Here is a 20,663-nt window from a genome sequence, read left to right on the forward strand (position 1 = left end):
CAAGTAATGAGCACGAGAGCTAGTATTAGAATGTGCAATAGCAACAGAAGAACAAAATGCCAGGTAGGAATATCTGTCATGCTCACTAACTGAATCCACAAAACCAAGTAGACGATGAAGGAACCCAATCAGATCAAATATAGCCACAAGATTGAAGGGGTGAGCACCAAACTCAGCAATAATGATACTGTGAGGAGTAAATCTATGACATCAAATGATGCGTCGTAAAAGCAATGTCTGAACCCGCTCAATCGAGGCCCAGTCAGAACTAAGGAGAGAAGGCCCCTAGACCATTGTGCCATAGAGAACAGTCAGTCAAACAAGGGAGTCCAAGAGGGATAACTTTGACGAGGTATCTTGGAAATGATGTCTGAAACACTGCTTCTCAAGCATAGCAAGAGAACCTATACCCTTACTAACTCTAGATTGAATTGCCGGTCTCATGCTGAAGCAAGGACCATAAAACGTAACTCTCAAATACATATAAGAGGAAGTGATCTCAATCTCCTGCCCCTGAAAAAGGAAATGGAGATGAGAAGTCTTTAGGTAATTAAAGATCATAACCTAAGTCTATATCAACATTAAAATAAGAAATACTCAGAGTTCTATATCAACATTCTATATCAGAACTTTACCATTGCTGATCTGTTTAAGTTATAGAGAAGAAATCAGTATATTCTATCTCTATCAGAAATCCAATTACATTTTCATGGTATCAGAGCCACACTGATAGAGAAATTCAGTTAGTCTCATAACAGATTTAAATTTATCTTCAATCTAAAACAATGGCGAATCATGTAAGATTGGAAGACAAACTTGAAGGAGCCTCAAACTTTGCATCATGGAAAATACTAGTAATGATTATTTTAAGAGAAATGGAATTAGAAGGATATATAGAGAAAGATAAATCTATGCTAGAAAATGATCTAGAGAAAACGACTTGGACAAGACATAACAATAAAGCTATGAAGATCATTATAGATTTGTTTAAAGACCATTAAAACAAGATCTACTATACATCAAAATGGCCAATGGAGAATCGATTACATCTTATTTCCGAAGAATCTCAGAGTTAAAAGATAAACTTGCAACTATTAGAAGTCAAGTGGATGATAAAGAATTTTGCATTATAGCACTAAAAGGACTACCCTTATTTTGGGAATATTTTATTCGTGGACTAAGCTGATGACCTAAACTTCCTAAATTTGAACAAGTTAAAAACAAATGTTCTCAAGAAGAGTCAAAATTAATTTCAAGAGGGATTAGTTTAAATCAAGAGGGAGATATTCAAGCTCTTCAAGTTAATGCCAACAATAAAGGAAAGAAAGGGAAATTCAAACGAAAAAGAAAGGAACTCAACAAAACATATAAGAAAAGAGATTGGTCAAAAGTACAATGCTTCAAATGTGACAAATTTGGTCATACTCATAATTTCTGTCCAGAATGAAAATACAAGCAGCTCTAGCAGAAGTCAGAGAGGAAAAGGATGAAAACTTTGCATTCTACTTAGCACTTTCAAGTTAACTAAACTTTAACAAGAATACTTGGATTATAGACAATGGAGCATCTTGTCATATTACAGGCTTTAGAGATAAATACGAAAGCTTTGAAGGATACTCCTTTGAAGAAGTAACAATTGGGGATAATTCTATATATCCAGTAAAAGGTATTGGATCGTGTATAATTCAACTAAATTCAGATATAACTCTTCAACTAAAGAATGTTTTGTTTATACATGGTATAAAATAAAATTTGGTCTCCATCTCGAGCCTTGCAGACCAAGGGTATCATATCACATTCCAAGAGGATAAAGTACTATTTTGGCCAAAGAACTCCAACATTAAGAATGCTATATCCATCAGATTTAGATATGAAAGTTTGTACAAACTTTGTAACCATCAAATTCTAGCCCTAAATCATGAAATCTCAAACACGAGTGAAATTTGGCATAGAAGACTAGGTCGTCTTCATTTTCGTGCTTTATCATCCATAGAAAAAATAGTAATTGGGTTACCTAGTTTAAAACCTGATCATTCTGGTATTTGCAAAGGATGTGCCCTAGGTAAAAACACAGAAGGGTCCTTCCCCAAAAGTGAGCACAAACCTAAATCTATACTTGAACTCATTCATATTGATCTATGTGGTCCAACGTCTGTACCTTCCCTAAGCGGATGTCTCTACTATGTAATTTTTATAGATGACTATTCTAGGAAAACTTGGATTTACTTCCTTAAACAAAAAGAATCAATCGAAGTGTTATCCAAATTCAAAGAATATAAGGCACTAGTTGAAAACCAATCTGAATAAAAAATCAAAACCCTAAGATTAGATAATGGGGGCGAGTACATTTCAGAAATCTTTAAAGATTTTTGCATCTCTGTTGGGATTAAGAGGGAGTTTTCTGTACCATATAATCCTCAACATAATGAAGTCGCAGAAAGGAAAAACAAATCTGTTACTGAATTAACCAGAGCTATGATGCATGATCAAAATTTTCACACCTCCTTTTGGGTCAAAGCCTCTAATAGTGCAGTTTATTTGCAAAATAGATGTCCTTACTCAATATTGGAAAATAGAACTCTTGAAGAAGTATTTATGGGCAACAAACCAGATTTAAGCCATCTAAGAATATTTGGGTACCCTGTATATATTCACATTTCTAAAGAAAAGAAACTAAACTAGATCCATCAGGAAAGAAGAACATATTCATTGGATACAGTGAATCATCCAAAGGTTGCAGGATCTATGTCCCTAGACAAAGAACTATTGAAATCAATAGAGATGTTAAATTTGAAGAAGACATTGCTTTTAATCTCTCCAAGAACATTGTTGAATCATACTCAAAACCTACTATTGAATTAAACGAGAACCTTCCAGTAGAGAATGAGAGGGAGATTGATACTGAGAATCTTGCACCTCCTAATCCAAATTCAAAGAATATTGAAAATCCTAACAATAAAAAGAGACCACTTTGGGCAAGAAAAATGATAGAAGAAAATCATATAGAACCTGATGAAGCAGTCAGAGAAAACAAGAGAACAAGGAACCATTCATGCTATATGTAGCACTACTCTTTGAACTCATCAAAACAGAGCCTACAAATGTTGAAGTAGCATTATCATGTCAACCTTGGAAAGATGCAATGATTGAAGAATATCAATCCATATTAAAAAATGATGTGTGGGATGTTGTACCCAGACCTAAAGATAAATCAGTTGTCTCTTCTAAATGACTATTCAAAATCAAGTATGTACCAGATGGTAGCATTGAAAAATAGAAAGCCAAATTTGTAGCTTGCGGGTTTTCACAAAAGCAAGGAATAGATTATGAAGAAACTTTTGCTTCAGTTGTCAAGATTTATCACTCATGACAAAAATTCTCATGTATGTAAACTGAAGAAAGCACTGTATGGTCTTAAACAAATTCCCAGGGCATGATACCAAAGAATAGACAACTACCTCTCAAAATTAGGATATCCAAAAATGAAGCTGATCCTAACATATATTTCAAAATAGTTGAAGGTGATATGATTATTTTTGTACTATATGTTGATGATTTACTAATAACAGGTGAAGAACATCTTATAGCTAAATGCAAATAAGAACTAATAGTAGAATTCAACATCAAAGATCTAGGGCTTCTTCATTACTTTCTAGGTTTAGAAGTCTGGCAAAAGGAGAATTACAACTTCCTAAATCAAGGAAAATATACTGGTGACATTCTAACTAAGTTTGGAATGGATTGTAAACCCTTAACTACTCCTATGGAAGCAAATATACCTAAACTGAAGAATGACGGATTTGAATTTGAATCTCCTGATCCTACTCACTACAGGAAAATTATCGGGTCACTAATGACTTGGTAAACACTCGCCTTGATATCTATTATGCAACTAATGCCTTAAGTCTATTCATGTGTGTACCAAAGAAGATACATCTTATGGCAGCCAAGCACATTTTATGGTACTTACATGATACAATTGGTATGGGTCTCAAATATGATCAAGTTAAAAATAAGCTCCATGGATATTTAGATTTTGATTGGGCAGGCAGCTCTACTGATCGTAAGAGTACTACAGGATGTTTTAGTCTTAGGTCAGCGAATGATCTCTTGGTTTAGCAAAAAACAATCATCAGTAGCCTTAAGCTCTACTGAAGCAGAACACGTAGCTGTTTCCATGGGAGCCAGAGAAGCAGTATGGTTAAGAAAGTTGCTAGTCGGATTATTCAAGAAACTGTTGAAGCCTACAATCATCCATTGCGATAATCAAAGCTATATCAAGCTATCAGTGAATCCAATTTTTCACAATTGATCTAAGCATATTGAAATACCTTATCATTATATTAGAGATATTGTAGATCGAGATGTTGTCAAACTAGAATACGTAAGTACAAATGAACAGACAACAAATGTATTTACCAAAAATCTTGCCAAGCCCAAATTGGAATATTTTAGAGGCAAACTTGGTATGATTAAATTGTAATTGTAAACACTGAAATCAAGTTTTAGTTTTTCTTCTTTTATTTATGTGTTTATGCTACTGTCCTATGGTTGCATAAATATGTAATGAAAGGTGATGATCTTTCATTGACATATATATTCAGAAGGTAATCATTGTAATGTGATGATCTTACAAGTGGTATATTTGTTATCTTTGCAAAATTGTGTAGTTATTCCAAATAACTGGAAGTCTTGATAACAAAAGTTTTATGATTAGACTTTATTAAGTTGTTGTCCCGGAGTGCCGAAGATATAATACTTGTCATAATTGAGTTCATGACATTGTGATTTTGGTTATGAAATGAAATACTCCTGATCATTGTATCTAAGTATTGTGAATCTGATAACCTATTCTGCTGATAGATATCATTAAAGATGATACCTGTGCACATGTGAAGAGAATGTGAGAAACCTTGGTGTTTCACTTCTCCCTTTCTAAGAGGGAGTGTTAAAGTATAGCTTTAGTAGAAGTGAAGTACACTTAACATTTGGAATATGAATTTATGTTTATCTCTCTCTCTCACACACACATATACATATACATACATACTTACATAGTTACTGATTATGCATTTCAGTATTAGTTCATATACTTAATTGATTATCTAAGAAAATATACATATATACTATCAAAAAGACAATTGTGACTTCCGTCTGATTTAGAGTTAAACATAATTATATTACTCAAGTCATGTCCCCATAGGGACATGACCTGCTAATATAAATGTCATTGCCAGTTGCTGGCTGAGAGACATCAATTACAAGGCAATGTATTATCGGTGACGAAACTCTGAGTTATAATTTAAAAGACTCCAGAATATACTTGACATTAAAATACATACATACTACAGTATAAATTATATATCAGAATTCTATATATAAGAGATACTCAAAATTCTATATCAACATTCTATATCAGAACTTTACCATTGGTGATCTGTATAAGTTATAGAGAAGAAATCAGTATAATCTATCTCTATCATAGATCCTATTACATTTTCAAGGATGAGCAAATAAAAACAGCCAAGAAATGGTCCAAAACTTTCAGAATTTTATAATTTCAAAATAGGAAATTATAATTTTTTAAAAAACAAATTAAATTCATAATACAAAATTATAATTTTTTTGAAAAAAAAAACTGAGTCTCTGATACCATATTGCAGGAGGCATTTGGTAAATAATTGAATGATTTATTTACAAAGAAGGAATTGTTCTTATAGCGTTTACAATTGAGATGTTCCTAAAAAGAAACATACAAAAAATATAAATAATCTATTATACTGTATACATGATATTCACAATATCTAGAAGTGACCATTAAAATAGGAATACAACTATTGAAGATAATAGCTATGATAAATATCTTTATCCCGGATTTTATGAAATAGAATAATGACAGTTATAATCATTATGGTCATCTTTAGGTGAAGAAGATATTTGTATTAATATTTGATAACATGTGTCATGCAAAGAGACGTGTAATATGAAGTGTTGAATAATTTGAAATATGAAGTCTTGTATTTGGAATGTGAAGAGACCTTCGTGTGTAATACGGAGAGTCTCATTTTCAATCTATTTATGTGTTTGTTTAGCGAATTGTAATGCGATCAAGTGAAAGCTCTATACTTGAACATTTTTATTATCAATGAAAGAGATATTTTGCTGGTGTGGCTGGGTTTTTCCCTTCATGTGGAAGGGTTTTCCTAGGATAATTGCTTGTGTCTTTTGTGCTTTCTGACTCTACTTTTCATGTTGTTGTTTATCAAGTTATTTTTGGGCAAAACATCGACATGGTATCAAAGCAAGGTTTGGATATGGCAATTGAAGTGTTGAATTTGTGTAGCTGCGAGAAAGATCAGTTCATCTTTGGTGGTTGCCTTTGATTCTATTCAAAATAAGATACCTCTTCCATTTTTGTGGTCCTATGAGATTTCTCAGCATTTTTAATGGGATTTCATTATCCTTATATGCTCGGAGTACCATGTTGGACACATGGTCATCGACTGAGAAGGATGCTGCTTTAGAAGAAATTGCAGAATTTCCTTGTAGTAGGGCTGAGTATTGACAAGTTGTGTGTGACATCAATTTTGTCATGAGTTGCATGACGAAAGAGAGGGAAGGAGACAGGGTTCTTCAGAGTATTTTCAATTCATTATGGATCATATTGGAGTGGTCGGGAGTATACGAAGATTTTTAAATCTTCTTCACCTAGGCAAAGGTATGGGCAATCTTGATTAAGGTGTACCTTCTTGAGTAATGGTTGATGGACGTCTATATAGAGCCTTTCTTGCCTATCACAAGAGATGTATGTGATGACTTTATCCTCTGTACTTCCCTTTGGAGTGCTGAGAGCTTTCTTTTGTAGTCACTGATATTGAAATTATTCATTTCGTAACTTGTGATGAATGAAATCGAGGGCGTCAATTTTTTGTTGTGGAGGAGTTTTCCTCCAGTGTGGAGTTATGTTCCCTTCGTGGAGTCTTTTCATTTTTTTTGGTGAAGATGTTCTTGTCTTTCCTTTTGTGTATTTTTGGCTTCCTTTTCTTGGCCCAGTATCGATCCTTTATTATTATTCTCGTGTATTATCAGAGTGGTTCTATCTGCACATGTATATCTTGGTAGAGTATCTTAGTCGATCATCTTTTTCTCTTCCACGTCAATAGTGTTTGCAATTGACGGTGATTCTGAAGGCATTCATTTTGGTTTCTTTTGATCTCTCGATAGTTATGCTTTGCGATTGTGTTTTTTAATATTTTCCTTCGATGTTGTGTCTTCAACATACGTTTTCTTCATTTCATTTCATTTTGGGATCTTGTTGGGGTACCCACCTCGACTTCTCTCAATATTTTGTTAGAGCGGGTAGAGCAAGTCTCTTGGCAAACCGAATAAGGCTTTTCATATTGGGCAATTTGGCAAATGGTCATCTTGTGTGACCATAGTGTGCAAAGCTCATGTGTCCTCAATTCGAGAGGAAACACAACAATATTTACTCATTTGTGTTAAGTGTTCTTTGTCGTCAAATTTTTTCTTTTCTTTTCTGATTGGTGTCAACCAATAGTTCTTATCCCTTGTTCATTGGTTTCCTGTTCGTCTCTTCTTTCGTTTATGATGCCAAGATGTCACTAAAATCTTAATCTGCATGTTTTATTTAGAACTCATTTGGTGTGGGTTGCTTAAAAGTTTAAAAATAATGATTATGTTTTCTATTTGTATCTTATAGATATTATTTGTATTCTGATGATTCTATAGAGATGTTAGTAATATTTTGAAGATTCTATATAGATTGTATTATTATTTGTTTTCTATAGAGATGTCAATAGTAGTAAAAAATTCTTACATGAACAAGAAAGTATTATTTGTATTATTTAGAGATGTCAGTCTTAGATGTTATTGACAAGATTTGTGTAAAGAATTCAATCCATAACAAGAGGTTGTAGATGACAATGAAGAAAATTGTGGAAGAGATAAGTATTCTATGTTTATATCTTTGAGTATAGATCATGAATTCTTGTTGTATCATTGAGAATAGTGCATGATTTTAACATTTATCTCTATTTTAATTAATCTTATGAAGCATTGATATCTCTCTTGGTTGCAGGGTGCAACAAAAAGCAATGATATGAGGTTTTTGCTTTGATGATATACATTCAGAGGGAGATGTTTCAGCTTAAGAGGGAGGTTACATCAACTATCTTATTGTGGTGTACAAAGTTGTCCCTGCTGAGAGGGAGTCTCTATTAAGTGAGAATCTTAGTTGTTAATGAGTTCTTTGTGATAGAAGTCTGAGGTGAAATCCCTTGTTAATGAGTTCTTCTTTGTGAAGGAAGTTTGAGGTGAAATCCCTTGTTCCACCCTATGCGAGTAGGTATGGTGGATTCACCCTTTGCGCTAAGGCATGGTGGAAATTCATTCTTCTTTGGGAGAAGTTTGAGGTGAAAGCCCTTGGACCACCCTATGCATTGATGCATGGTGGAAATGCATTCTTCTCTGTGAAAACTTTGAGGTGAAAGCCCTTGGTGCACCCTCTGCATTGAGGCATGGTGAAAATGCATTTTTCTCTGGGAGAAGTTTGAGGTGAAAGACCTTGGACCACCTTTTGCGAGCAGGCATGGTGGAAGTCATGTGTGTGACTCCAGGACTTCAACTTTATGTGATTATAAAGTAACTATGGTGGATTATGTTATGTGTTATGTGATGTGAATTTATCATTATCATCTTTGGTTGCAACTATGTGTACCTGCCTTACTAAAGATCTCTCTTTTGCTAAGAGGGAGTGTTGAAGATTGTAGCTATGATAGAGATCTTCAACTTTATGTGCTTATAAAGTAACTATGGTGGATTATGTTATGTGTTATGTGATGTGAATTTATCATTATCATCTTGGTTGCAACTATGTGTACCTGCCTTACTAAAGATCTCTCTTTTGCTAAGAGGGAGTGTTGAAGATTGTAGCTATGATAGAGATCTTTATCTTTGATTTTATGAAATAGAACAATGACAGTTATAATTGTTACAGTCGTCTTCAGCTGAAGAAGATGTTTGTAATAATACTTGATAACACATGTCATGCGAAGAGGCATGCATAATATGAAGTAGTGAAAGTTTGGAAATATGAAGTCTTGTATTTGGAATGTGAAGAGACCTTTGTGTATTATATGAAGAGTCTCATTTTCAATCTATTTGTGATTGCTTAAGAGTATTGTAATGCAATCAAATGAAAGCTACTTGAACATTTTTATTATTAATAAAAGAGATATTTTCCTGGTGTGGCTAGGTTTTTCCCTTCATGTGGAAGGGTTTTCCTAGGATAATTGCTTGTGTCTTTTGTGCCTTCTTTTTGTACTTTTTATTGTTGTTTATCAAGTTATTTTTGGGATTTGAACTCTATTGTGCATAATAGTAACTTTTTTTTTCCTATTCCAAAGCTTTATTAACTTTTTTTGCGCATTAGTATTCATTGTTCTCAAATATTCTAAGGATAACCAAGAACAATATTGATCTCATACATATCCAAAGTATGAAAGTTTGAATACAAATCATATTTGCCAGAGAGCTTTATATCTTCATAAATCTGAGTATCCATACCTAATAATTGACTGTTCATAATGTTCTTTTCTTGCACATGTATGTTCTTTTTGCTATTTCCTTGTTGATGCAGTTATACTTGTTGCTAGGGTTTATAGAGACTATCACCTTTTCCTTGTAAAAGCATCCATGTGATGAAAGACTGAATCTTCCTTTCTTGGAGCTAAAGTGCATGTACTTGTATCATCTCCGTCCATCTTCTTCATCATCATCTTCTTCTTCTTCTTCCCTTTTTTCTTCTTCCTCATTTCTGCCACCTCTTCTTCCTTTCCTTTTTCATCTTCTTCATTTTCTTCCTCCTTTTCGTCATCTTCTTCTAGGGACCATCTATAAAAAAAAGCTTGTTCCAGTTCATCCAAAGAAGAAATATCCTTATCCAATGATTTATACCATTGCCAAGCTTCGCCAATTGAACTCAATGAAAAAATAACTTTTCATCTTATACATCTATCATAAACTATTTCATATTTATACCAGTACTCTAATGCACTGCCACTTCTATTCAAAATGGGAAATTCTATTTGAAACTAGGGTTGTAAACAAAATGCTCTCAATAGGTAACCATTCTATCAAATCTGATTGATTTAACTTTTGATTTAAAAAAATGTAGTTGGCCTGACATTAGAAACTGAAATTATAGAGCCATGACGGATCTTTCTGAGCTGTCCAGATTGCTAAAAATTTCAAAAAATCCTTGATTTGTGCTAATTAAAGAAAATTTATGAAAAATCATTGAGTTGCTGTAACTTAAATTATTAATTATAAAAACCTGATTAGGACTGTAGCTTCTTTATATAGTCCTCCACTTTAATAAAAATCTTGCTGAAAAATTCGCAGTCGTCTAGAAATTATAGGCAAATCTTTAAAAACTAGAGTTTACATCCACTTTTGCCCAAATTGTAGCTCTGATACCACTTGATATGATCCACACATAATATGAAAATAATGAATGATATAATTCAAATGATAGATCTCACGCAGCATAGTAGATGTTTGTGTAAAAATTCCCTAATAATCGATATATGTAAAATATAGTAAACCCTTGAGGTAGGGTAGCACCATACAATACTCCTTATGGAAGAAGCCACTGCATGCAATCATACTTCACACATATCTCTTATAATGATAACCAGCTTCCTTTATATATAGTATATACTTTCTCCTGATAGTAGAATGGAACAGTAAATCCTAATGAAGGCCCATGCTACTCTTGGTATGATTAATTACACAAATTATTCACATGACCCAATATAACTAACTAAAGAAATGTATGCCATGCCAACATCTCCAACCCCCTAAATAACTTACAATAACATATCCCTACAGGCTTTTTCTATTTTCCTATTCTCTTTTCAAGCTTTTTCATCCTTATGATGGATCATGGAGCATGATTCGAAATGGCGATGACAGATATTGCTAACACAGATAAATCAAGAAGCTATCAAGACACATTATTATGGACTATGGAAATTTAATGCACCTAACAACTTTTTATATATTTTTATTATTGTAGCTGGTGATTAGGCTACTGCTTTCTAGTATACAAACTAGAAATGTTTACTAAAAGATTTTATCTGATTTACAAGGAGAATTTGTTAAGTGTTTCAAATTCATTTTAAAATAGAAAATTTATTCGTAAAGTGTCTTAAATTATTTGTTTTATGTCAACCAGGCATAGATGAGGCTACATTGGGGATGTAAATGGTGCTAATATTTTCTTTACTGGCCTGATGAATAGGCCTTGTAAATGAATAAATATTGGAATGAGTTTCCAAGTAGTTTTGTTGACTAGTTATTGTAGAAAAGCCTAAAAGTTCAACCTACTCTTTGCAAGGGGGGAATGTTTCTTTCCGCAAGATTCATTGGGACTTATGAAGTATTTGGGTGAGATAAATCATAAAGCCTTTCAGTGCATAAGGTTGTAGAAGGTTATTTTAAGGTATTACATACTTCATCACGACTGACTTTCCACTTCCCTAAAAATCATCTATTTCATCAAGTTACAAATATTTGCATATGCACAAAATTTTATGGATATTTCTTTTGGTGAACGAAGCATGATTTAGCTTTTGATTCATTCTATGGTTGTTATACTTGGTTCAAGTTATTTTATGTCCAGTTTTTTGCAGTTTCATGATACTGGAAACCTTTTTTCTGTTAAGCTACGGTGAATTCATTTGCAGCAAACATGGGTGACTGGGTTTTCGTTGTTAGGTCCACTGCCTCTTCTTGGTACCTCAGCACTTTAGGGGCTAGATATAGATAACTTTTTGACAATATTTCTGGTAGAATAGCTGTTTTATTTGATTCTCAACTTTGGCATTCCCATTTGCAGGTTCGAAAAGGAGATACAATAGCTGAATTTCTACGAGCTGTACAACAGCAGCTTGCATCTGAGTTCAGAGAGATCCGAACTGCCTCGGTAGAAAACTTACTATATGTGAAGGAGGATCTAATTCTACCTCATGTATGCTTGCTTGTCCTTTACCATCAATATGGTTCCACTGAATCATCTTGTCAGTTTGGTATTGAGTATTAATCAACTAGAGTATAATGTCACTTGTGAGACCCTCACAAAACTTGTACTGTAAAATCCACTGCAAGGCTTCTGTTGGTGATATATGCTCTGTTGATTACAAATAGAAAGTTTGGCTCTTACATTTTGGTTTCTATGATGTACCACTGATGGTAAGCAACTAGAGTGTTTAATTTCAGAATTAGTTTTATTATGCTAATATATTTATATTGTGGAATGCAGCAACACAGCTTTTATGAACTAATAATTAATAAAGCAAGAGGCAAAAGTGGACCGGTAATTTTCCTGCTGTATTTTTCTTATTTTTCTTACAGTAGTTGATGATTTGCATTGTGTGCTATGCTCTCATGATGCCCTGCTATATTTGTTTGTATTCTAAAATTGTTTGACATGTACTTCCTCTAAAGAAGCTGCATATATTGAATGATTTTGTAACAGATATTATGACCAATTTACTTTTGCAGCTTTTCCACTTTGATGTTCACGAAGATATTCGGACCATTGCTGATGCTACAATAGAGAAGGATGAGGTATTTTCTTTCATATCTATACATATTATTTCTGTTCAAATGTTTATGGAACAATTTTTTTTACTAACCAAAGGTATATTTTATTGCAGTCACATGCTGGTAAGGTAGTTGAACGACATTGGTATGAAAAGAACAAGCACATTTTTCCTGCCTCTAGATGGGAGGCACGCTTCTATCCCATACCCTTACAATTTTTGTGCCTGGTTATTTCATCCTAATTTTATGACAAGACTTGATTCTCTGTAGTGAGACACTAATATGATAAATTTGGTTTATTGTTCAGATATACGATCCAACCAAAAAGTGGGAGCGGTACACTATCCACGGGGATTGAATACAAGCTTTATTGAACACAATGGCAGAATTGTAGTTTTCCATAGCTTGCTTTTCTCAAGACGAGAAAATATTGCAGTTATGCACATCTTTAATTCCATATGTTTAGTGCTTAACTAAATGAGCAACTTGGAAGCAACTTATTTTACTTACAATTGAAGGTTGCAACCCTCATTGCTAAGCACTAATCTGTGTAGAGTTATAAAGAAAAGAATAAGACTAGATATGGGCTATATAATGAGACTTCTCATCCTGAAAATAAATGCTTTTTGGGATTTTGTAACAATATTCCTTTTAACAATTTTTTTTTCCCTTAAAGATGTATGGTTGAAAGACCATTTACCCACAAAAAAAAAAGTTGGGGGGGGGGGGGGGGGGGGGGGGGGTGGTGACGCAGCTGAGATATTGAGATATAGTGAAACATCAGTCTCAAGAATTGAGATTTTCATTTTTTTCCCTTTAGGAAGACTAAATTCACATTAATGCCCCTTGCCTTGGTGCTATTAGATGTAACATACTGCAAACGTTTTAGATGTTTTCAGACAAGTTAGATATTGACTATAGAACAAATATAAATTTAAACGTTTAAAGAGCATAAATTACAAGAGTGGGATGTAGAAGCAAGATTGCTTTTGATGCCTATGTTAATGGTGTATGCACTTAAGTTGCAACTTGAAAGGTAGAGAAACCCTTATCTTCATCCTCGCTAAGAAAGTTATAAATGATCTTGCATTTCCCATCGGGTTGTGATGCAGTGGTTGGGATTGGGCATCACCATTCAAATGATCTAGGTTCAAATTTGGCTGTCTAGGAATTAGATTTCTTATATTTGTATTTTACATCAATAAGACAACTCATAAGTTATTATTAGTCCCTGCCTTATAGAAGGCAGGGAACTAATGTTTTTGGTTTACCCCCTTGCCATTTCTTTTTAGCCATCCAAGTATTTTTTAATTCATTTATGATATACAAAATCCTTAATTGTGATTGGCTAGTTGCTAATTTCCTTGGCGGAAATCGGATTTTTGGATTCATAATAATCTAATAAATGTGTGTAATAAATGTGTGCTCCGTGTTTGCAGGAAATGATGTCGGTTGGATCAGCAAGGAAATTTACTACGCATCCCATCAATTTTGTCACTAAATATTTTAAAATTTAGTTTTTGAAAACGATGTTGTTAATAGTCATTGTAAAGTATAGATAATAGCAATAACTTGCTTCTTATAAAAGGAGTAATTTGCAACATTGTAAATAATTTTTTATTTTGAAGAAAGTTTTAAAAAGTTAAAATAAAAAGGTTCCCATTTTAAAAAATAATAATAATAAACAATCATTATTAATGATTAAATTTGGATGTTTATAAAAATATATAATTGGTATTAATTTATTTGTTCTATTATATTAAAAAGTAAAATAATATGAATTATCATATATACGTTGATATAATATTGACATAATTTTGAAAATAAAATCTATTTTTTAATTTTTAAATTCAAATCTTCTTTAAAATCTAAAGCTTTCAAATCTCTTTCAATAAAATATACTAATTCAAATTGATTATCTTCTCTAGAGAAAATCTAAAAATCTAAAAATGCTAATAAAATTCTAAAATTGAATAAATAAATATCTAAAATTTACGGAATTAAATAATTTTTGAACAAAATATTTATCAGTAATTTTAGAAGTTTTAAAATAAGTTGAAATATTGATATTTGAGATAAAAATTAATCTATACATTGCATTAAGTTGTATAATTTTTAATAATAGCCACTCACTACACTATTTTGCAAAACTAAATCTTAAAATGTTAATTAAAGCTTTAGGTTAAATTTGTTAAAATTTATAACTTCTCTTTTCACACAATAGACACAAGAAACATTGTAGATCACTAGACTTCCACTTAAACATTTCAAGATGATCCCAAAAGGCAAGGACTAGCTTGCAAAGAGCTCTTGTTATGTATTGTGACTAATTATTATTATTTGTTGATCTTGAGTAGACTCGACCCTAAGACCTCATATCACTAGTACATTCGACTCTATTTTTAGACCAAAATTTTTGACCATTATTAAAATGGGGTCAAATTGGTCGAAATATGCAATGAAAAATATGTTTTTAAAAAAAAAATCCATGCTTGTGTTGGTTGAAATTTGACCAACATCAGCTTAATTAGGGAATTATAATTTTTTTGTGCTTTGCTTTTACAAAGAGAGCGACAATAGACTTTATTCCTTCAACATGAGGTTGAGGACATAGTAAAGCATAAACCTTAATTTGCGCGCATTAAGGGCTCTTTATTCAACATGGGGCTGAGGACATTGTAAACCATAAACCACATTTACTCAAGAGAGAGACCGAATACATCAATTAGGTCTGATATTGTGAATATGCGCCGATTGTTTCTCCTTGTAATATTCTCAGACTCGTGGTTCATGGATGCTTGTTGTCGAGTGCTGAGAGTGGTTGAAGACTCGTGACCACAAGGACTCACATTTTGTTTTTGTTGTCGAGTGTTGAGAGTGGTTGAAGACTCGTGAGTGATAGTCTCTGTGGCAGTCTTGTAACATGACTGCTCTCATGGCGCACGACTAGTATTTTAGATTTCTTGGGCTATTTGTATGAGCTAGAAGGGACACACGAGCAAAGACTTAGGACGAGTGCTTGGTGAATGCCTGGTGAGGAGGACGAGTGCTATTTTGTAAATGGAGATTTGACATAGGGTTTGGGTTAGGGTCAAGGTCTTCTAGTAATTTTCAAGCATCCCATGTTTAACCCCATTTTAGGGTTTATTTTATTTAGAGGGTTTTAGATTTATAAAATTATTTTAACTATTCATAAGTTTTTTAGGGTAGAGCTTGCAGAGTAAAAGATGACTATATAGTGTGCTTACTGTAGCTACCAATATCTTGTGTTTTTGTTTTTGTGCCGCGCCTTCTGTATACTTGTAACCCTAACACATAATGTGTAGTGTTTTCAGCACAATTCTTACTTGTAACCCTTGGATAGGGATATTAAAATCGAGCTCATCTTTTCATACCTTTAGAATTTATTGGAACCATGGCAGGGATGAGAAGAAAACACTACAGACAGACTGATATGTTAAAGCTCACAAAAAACTAAGGTATCTACTATTTCGACTGAGTTTCTTTTAGACTAGAAAGATATATGGGTTGTTTAATTTTATTGAATTGAGAGTTTTGGTTGCTCTTATTTATGCCGCTCTAGCTTTTGTTTTTAGTTTCATCAATCGTATTATTGATTTCTTTTCAATAATTTTTATGGTACAAGTAGTTGTGAAATTTTGTGTATATTGATAGAATGTGTTGAATTTGATGGCATTAGGAAAGCTTAGGTTTTTGCTCCACCTAATTATGAATTTATGTTGAAATTTCTAGGATACTGGCTAAACACTATATGGCAGGTTAGGTTATGGAATTACGAGTAAAATTAGATTCTATGACCGCCCAATCTAAGTCACTGGATATGTACTAGTGTTTCGTCTCTCTTCCAGTTTGCAGTCTACATGTACATAGTTAGTTCAGTAGTCTTATGCAATGGCATATAATGAGGAGGAAAACGACATATTGGGTCCATGATATGAGGAATTAGAAATTAAACATCCCTACCACATAAAAGAACAAATACTTATAATATTGCCAAATATCCACACAAAAACCTTTAGGAACCTAATTTACACTAATACCTCTCTCAATGGGAAGTGGTAGCTCTCCTTCCATTGAATACTAGTAATTGATAAATGATCAAGCTCCATTATTGAGCAAGTCTAGTATACTTGTTCATTGAACATGGGTTACTCTGATTCTAAGAATGAATGGCCTACCCAGAGCACTAGCATGCATTGAAAGAGTACCTCCTAGAAACTTGAAATCTCATTTGAATTGATAATTTAATATTATAAAAGACAAAAAAAACAAAAGTAGAAGCATGTGATTACTACTTTGAGAAATCTTGAATACTAAATTAAAAAGAAAAAGTGGTATAGGCTACCAAGTCACTGTTCATAAAATTCCACAGCACCACTCTTGTTTCTTTTAGTGTAATCATTATCCTGGATGAAGCTCCAAATTTGAAAATCTTATTTTAAGTATTTATACAGTCTAGAAGATAATTTATGCATTCTTAGTAATGCTTCATGATTGGATTAAAAAGTGGAGAATGGGGAAAGGATAACATGGATGATGGAAAAAATATTTAAACAATTAGCTTTATTTTAGTAGTAGAAATATGTTTGCAGTGTAGAAGTAGATATTTCTCTTTACAAAGTAATTTTGAAAGTCACATTTGAAATTTAATGTTAGAGTTAGTTTCTCCATTGATTATTCAATACCAAAATGCAATTGATATCTCATTCGAAAAATCTGAATCTACATTCCCAACTCCCTTGACAAAACATCTTTAATAAAAGAAAATAAAAGAAAAGAACAACTTTGACCTAGCAAAGATAGACAACGATATAAATATTCTGAAATGTATTTGCAAGAGCTTTCCTAAAGAAATTATTATATTGATATGGATGATAATTAAACAATTCTAGAAACTTCTACTAAACCAAGCACTAAAACTTACCATCTATAAGCACTCAGCCACGTGAAATGGAGGTCCAATGGGGCACAAACTCATAAATAAAAGAAGAAATAGTACAACCTCTGTACATAGTATATTCATATAATATGGATAATAAAGATGATATTTTTATTGATCGTTATGATATTTGATTAGTCATTAAACAAGAACTCAAAATGTAGTAATTTAGTTTGACATGATAATGGTACTAAGAGTTGAAGAAAAACAATGATGAACTGGTGTAAGCTTGTGCCTCTCAAGATCTTTTTATTAATGGGCAAAATGCATCACAAAAAATTGAACTATCCATCAAGCTCTCCGGGATGCTCATTGCTAAGGGGAACCCCATAACCAAATAATGTTATCATTCAAACAATATTACAGAAAAAATCATTTGCAATTTATCAGTGAACAAATTTATTACATGACACCCATTGTAGTTCCATGTTTTAGTAGGATATGACTAATAATTGATTATATCACGTGCAAAATACATAAGACGGTGATTATACAAAAACTAATGCAAAAATAATTTCATTTCGTACATAAAAACTAATGAACCTAGCACAACATCCTGTGACATGTATTAGTTAAATTCTATTGTAGAAGCAACAACTAATAGTGAAATTATATGAACCTGATGCCTTGCAAATTAGACTTGAATCCAAAGTACGAAGAACTACAAATGCAATAGAGGTTATGTTTTTTCCACCTCCTTTCAGTTCTCATTGATATGTATGCTGGAAGTAATATTTGAGGTCTGTATTGGTCATTCATGGACATTTAAACAATTTCCTTTGTTTGCTCCATAGCTATATTTTGGGCTTCAAGAGTTGTCACATTTTGCATAAACAATTCATAGTCCATATCTACATCAAAAAATAAAAATAAGAAGGATAAATGTATTCAAAATTGTGCAAAACAGTTAATAATTAGCATTTAGGTTAAGCCAATGTTAAAATCTTTGCATTATATTCATGAGTTCAATGATAATATTTAGATAATCACTGTGATTTTTATAATAGAAGTAATCTTCCCTTTAGTTTGATCAATCTATGTTGTATTCATTTGAATGGACGAGTTTCAGAATTAAAAAATACATGTAAATGAACTTAAAGTTTGATCAATCTATGTTGTATTCATCTGAATGGATGAGTTTCAGAATTACAAATACTTGCAAATGAACTTAAATTTATAGCTGCAAAAAATCATTGCCATTTGACTAAAAATAGTATTTAAAAATAAGAAATTTAAATACTACAAAATTATAATTTTTAATACCTAGGGTATAGACATATTCTCAAGGTATTGGAAGATAAGGAATACTCTTTTTTTTTGGTTCAAACCCTAACAACATAGCTCAAAATGGGACTGATTTCTGGTCTGGGAATTATAAAAGGTAGCTAAGATTCAAGAACCCTAGGGGTTTCTTTATTCTCATAGGTGATTACAAGAAAATAGACTATAAGAGTCAAGGGGTTCATGGGGGACGGGAAAGGTAGAAATTGCATATAAGTTCAAGAAATTTAGATTTTCTATGGATCTATGTTTTTTGTTGATGAAAATGGGCTAAGAATAGTGTTTCTCCAAGATTGATTTAAATTTAGAATTACTATTGATCTGTGTTGGCGTTGATGAAAATAATCCAGTATCTTGATTGTTCCAAGATTGTTTTTAGCTAATTTTTATTTGGAAATTTTATCGTGAATTTGACATCTTAAATTTGTGTTTCGCTCTATTTTGATCTAGGTATATAGAACAGGGTCAATTGCCTTTCGATCATTCTTGGTTGATTGTTTTAAAGAAGCAAAATTTTGGTCCCTGTTGCCCTAAAGTCATTAATGATTCGCCTCATCATAAATTGTTTGGAAGTTCTTTCAAACATGGAGAAACAATGAGCTTTCTCCAATGTCCATGTTTGACTAGTTTAATATCTGTTGGTTTTAGATGAAAGCTTTCATCTATCTAACTACTGGAATTTTACAACTTACTTTATGATCTGTGAGTTGGTTGTGTGATTTAGGGTTCAACTCCTTTTTAGCAACTGATTCTATTTTCGTTCTTATGTTCCAATCTCTTGGCTTCTTATCTTGTGAAAGATAGCTCAATTGATTTATTACTACTTCAAATGTCACTTACTTGCATACAAACACTTGGACCACATGCAGCCAGAGTAGATTGGACTCAACCAATTTGAATAATGGACTGCCTAGTCTAACTTTCAATTGCTTTAGCTATGCTCATTATGCCTAGGGTTGTTGACGTCACCTTTACATTGTGGTTGGTATTTAATTACAAGCATTTGAAACATATGTTTGACCTGAAAAATGAAACATATTGATGTTAGTTACTACTAAAAATGGTTTGAGACTATCCATATTTTGGAGAAACTGCCAAAGAACTATCTTGAAGTTGATTGCACTAATTAAGGAAACTATAAACAAGACTATGCATTCAATGATGGCAGGATTTTCATAACTCTCACTCGAGGATAGATATATCAGTAAAAAGAGTGTTCATTGAGGTTAAAAAATTGTAAGAAACAACAAAAACATATACTTAACATCGAAGTTTAGTCAATATAGGAAAATCAAAGGTGCAACAGCTGAACCTTTATTTCTTTGATTGTAATCTTGTATTACATAAACAAGTTTCTCTTAGCCTAATTTAGATGCAACACCTTACATTATTACTTTTGTGATTCTTTTATATTTCCATCTTGTGTCTCTTCAGTTCCACCATCTGCTTGTTTTTCATCCTTGTCAGAATTGGATTTGTGTAAAGTTGCACGAGACCCAACACTGCCATTTTCCACCTCCAATATAAATATAGGTGTTAAAGTTGAGGATTGTGGCACTAGCAATAGGCCAACCTCTTTACATGTCCACCTTGGGGCCAGAACTTGTAATGAATTTTAATAAAAAAATTATGTTCAACATATTGGAGGAGATCCAAGGTTGAAAATTTATGACAAGTTAATGTCAATGCCACAGGAAGGAAGGAATCAAGATATGGAGAAAATAAAGATGTTTCCATCTTTATGGTGAGTGGAATGACAAGGCAGAAACAATGGCAAGAATTTGATATGGAAAGC

The 20,663-nt window shown here is 32.7% G+C and overlaps 1 protein-coding gene across 1 annotated transcript in view; it reads left to right on the forward strand.

Annotated features, from left to right (window-relative positions):
- The window catches only part of XCT (XAP5 family protein), a 78,000-nt gene extending 64,698 nt beyond the window's left edge, over positions 1-13,302 (forward strand). The window contains exons 8-12 of the mRNA XM_089810228.1: positions 11,921-12,052; positions 12,344-12,397; positions 12,586-12,651; positions 12,741-12,815; positions 12,935-13,302. Coding sequence (XP_089666354.1) covers positions 11,921-12,052; positions 12,344-12,397; positions 12,586-12,651; positions 12,741-12,815; positions 12,935-12,985 — 378 coding nt within the window. The 3' untranslated portion in view covers positions 12,986-13,302. The remainder of the gene's footprint in view (positions 1-11,920; positions 12,053-12,343; positions 12,398-12,585; positions 12,652-12,740; positions 12,816-12,934) is intronic.
- The last annotated feature ends 7,361 nt before the right edge of the window (positions 13,303-20,663 follow it).

The sequence above is a fragment of the Cupressus sempervirens genome, chromosome 11, assembly GCF_028749045.1.
Source record: "Cupressus sempervirens isolate cs-2001-9-10 chromosome 11, ASM2874904v1, whole genome shotgun sequence".
NCBI classification, from domain to species: domain Eukaryota; kingdom Viridiplantae; phylum Streptophyta; class Pinopsida; order Cupressales; family Cupressaceae; genus Cupressus; species Cupressus sempervirens.